This window comes from Aureococcus anophagefferens (genome assembly GCF_000186865.1).
Source record: "Aureococcus anophagefferens unplaced genomic scaffold AURANscaffold_47, whole genome shotgun sequence".
In the NCBI taxonomy this organism is placed as follows: Eukaryota; class Pelagophyceae; order Pelagomonadales; family Pelagomonadaceae; genus Aureococcus; species Aureococcus anophagefferens.
This window is the reverse complement of record NW_008705602.1, coordinates 114742-117926: the sequence shown is the minus strand read 5'-3', so window position 1 is coordinate 117926 and position 3185 is coordinate 114742. Positions and strand designations below refer to the sequence as shown.

Here is a 3185-nt window from a genome sequence, read left to right as displayed (position 1 = left end):
GAAGTCACCCCCCCACGCCATGTGAAATCTTCTGTCCGGGCCTTTGATTAATTCGATGTGCCGGGATTACTTACTCTATACGTAACGAACGCGCGCGCGCGCGCGCGTGCAAAATGGTCCAATTTCCTGAAAGTCGACAAAATTGCGAGTCGAAAGACGAGAATCACCCGGCTTTGATGCTTCTTGAATACCGGGACTGCGAAACCCAAATATAAGCGTGTTTTGGGGCCCCTGCCGGGTAGAAAATTGTTCGTTTCTTCAACTTGAAATTCAACAAAAATTTGATTTCCGTCCACTTGGCCTTTCGTATCTCCCACTAGCCTGAGCTAAAGGAAGCAAGTAAGATCCTCCCTCGAGGGGAGGTTGAGCTCAGTTTCAATTAAATATGCCAGAATGAAGGCCGACGGACCGCGCTTGGATGGCGCAGCCACCTCAGCGGGGATGGAGGAGGGTAGGGCAGGGCGGGTGCTTCATTTGTGCCGAAGGAGGGTGGTGGGCGGGCCAAAAAATATAAGCCGCGCCACCCCGGACCCCGGGGAAGCGGCGAGCTGGGAGAGGACCACCACAACCAGCAGTTTTATTTAGCTGGATGATGATAGGTGGTCTAAACTCACTAACTCGTTACCGGAAACATATTGTACTGCCGTAAATGCAATTTCCGCCCACTTGGCCTTTCGTATCTTGAACACCCCTGCGTGGGCCATGTGGTTTAAAAACAATGCCCTGAACTGGAGACTATTAAGAAAAATGGACACATTCTCAGACATGTGCCTTGCATGATCAAAGGAATGCAAGCTTGAAATCACAAGGTCACTGACAAACTTTCTGAAGCTGCGCGCTGCGCGACGCGAAGTCTCAGGAGCTTGCCACACGACGTATCAACCACGGCAAGTAATGATGCCGCAGAGATGGGTATGCGTGCCCACTGCGGGCGGCGGTACGTTGGATGGCGCAGCCACCTCAGCGGGGATGGAGGAGGGCAGGGTAGGGCGGGTGCTTCATTTGTGCCGAAGGAGGGTGGTGGGCGGGCCAAAAATATAAGCCGCGCCACCCCGGACCCCGGGGAAGCGGCGAGCTGGGAGAGGACCACCAAAACCAGCAGTTTTATTTAATTCCCTTTACATTATTGGCTCCTCTTGGATATTGCATCTTTGTGTCTTCCGGTTCTTGCTCTTCTTGTTACTTTCCTGGTACGTCGGTGTGTGTGGCTGCATCGGTGGTAGTTAGTCGGCGGGGTTAGTTTTCTTACTAACTCCAAGTACCCATTTTCTTAGACTAGCCAATTTTACATATGTACAGCGTAAATGCAATTATATCTTTGAACAATCGTCTCACAACGACAGCCTTTGTCATGGCGGTTTATGGCCTTAGCGTCGAGTGGTACGATGCCCAGCCGATGTTGACGCGGGAGTTCGTCATGCGCGTCTACGCTGAGGAACTTCAAGTTGAAATGTACGACGCGAACTCGCGTCGCACATTCCTAAAAAAATCTCCACTTCCGAGTTCGATTCGGTTGAACGATTTACATGTCGGGAACGAGATTGTGTTGCACTCGCGGGCGTTAAAGATTGTGCGATATGCCGATCGAGCCACGGCCATGGCTCTTAGCAAGTCTCAAATCGTGTCGACAGTGCTTCTGACACCGGAGTGCATTGCCTGCAGGAAGCTGGGCGCTGCAATCTCAATGCTGGAGGATGCGGGCCTGACGATAAAGAAGCTGAAGATGGTAGCCCTTAACAAACCAGAAGCAGATAAATGCCTACAGCGACTACACAAGAGGCCGAATGAAGGTAGCCAACTTAGCTCGAACAAATGTGTCATCGCGAGTGTGGCTGGCACGGATGCTGTAGAAGCACTGACTCAGGCTTGCCGGGCAATCTCCGAGTCCTTGGGTGGTAGTGGCATCGCTAGTCTGGCGCTTCCCGCCTTAGACGCCGCCGCAGCTGCGGCACTAGAGGAGATGGTGTTTGGCGGTGTTTCGCCTCTAGCTTTCTGGCCCACAGCTCGCTTTGGTAGTAACTGTACTTGCTGCGTCGTGCGGCCCCACGCTGTGATGGGCAAGCAGCTAGGGGCGATCTTGTCACATATTGAAGCACTGCAGGCATATGAAATTTCCGCTATGGCACTGTTCAAACTTGACATCCCAGCTGCAGCTGAATTCCTCGAAATCTACGAAGGCGTCATTCCTGAGTTTGAGGCATCAGTGAAACAGCTGAGTTCGGGTCCCTGTTGTGCTTTGGAGTTGCGAACCTCCGGCACGGCCGTACAGCATTTTAGGGAGTCTTGCGGCCCATGGGATGTCAATTTTGCTAAAGAGATTCGTCCGCAAACTATCCGCGCAAAGTTTGGCATCGATGGTGTCAAGAATGCCGTACACTGCACCGACCTGCCAGATGACGGTGAATCCGAAGTCCGTTACTTTTTTGAAATCCTGAATCCATGCTGAAGTTGTCTGTACGTAACTTGGAGAAGTTGCAGGCGCTGTCCCGATTCGCGCGCCGCCATTGCAATGTGCCGGCGCCACGCGTTCTCAACTAGTCATCTGCGCTTGTTGTGCGTGCGTTATGCTCCCTTGGCGCCGCAAGCGCAAGGTATAATGAAACAAAGCTCTGGCACTTCGGCGGGGGGGGGGGGGATAGCACGGCCCCTAGTACTTGAAGGGTCGTAAGTTGAACTAGAATTGCCCGGTTGTTGACGCTCGGCCGTGACATCTTTTTGTTGTCGCGCGACCTCGGTGTCCGACTCGGGCACCCATATTGAACACGGTTTTAGGACTCAGGCTTGGCGCAGTGCTCGGTCTGTGGACCTTGCCGCCGGCGCGCCTCAGGTCCGGCTGCGAATCGCTTGGGAAGACCATCGGTCGAACGCGAGCAACTTAGCTCGCGTCGGGGGTAGTAAAAAACTCAGCACTCCGTAATCGAAACCAAAATCGACGCGGTCTGGACCGACGTTTCAATTGGGGTATTCCTCAGGTGGGAAATATTCTACGTACGATAACTCGCCGCTGGTGCCGCGCGCCGCGCGTGGGACCCCCCTGGGGGCTTTCGAAACGAATCGAAACACGGTTTTCGCGCGTCAGCGCGCGCGTCTCGGCCAGAAGATTGGTTCGTAGGGTGTACCAAACCCATGCGGACCCGGGCGCGGCGGGTCTGCGCCGTCGGGCGACGTGAGTTGCGCGCGATCGC

At 54.1% G+C, this 3185-nt stretch overlaps 1 protein-coding gene across 1 annotated transcript; it reads left to right on the top strand.

Moving 5' to 3' along the window:
- Positions 1–1351: 1351 nt before the first annotated feature.
- AURANDRAFT_59582 (hypothetical protein) lies at positions 1352–2446 on the top strand (the record flags this gene model as incomplete). Its single annotated transcript, XM_009043270.1, has 2 exons — positions 1352–1895; positions 2004–2446. The coding sequence occupies 2 exons, from the start codon at positions 1352–1354 to the stop codon at positions 2444–2446; spliced, it is 987 nt and encodes a 328-aa protein (XP_009041518.1).
- Positions 2447–3185: the final 739 nt, after the last annotated feature.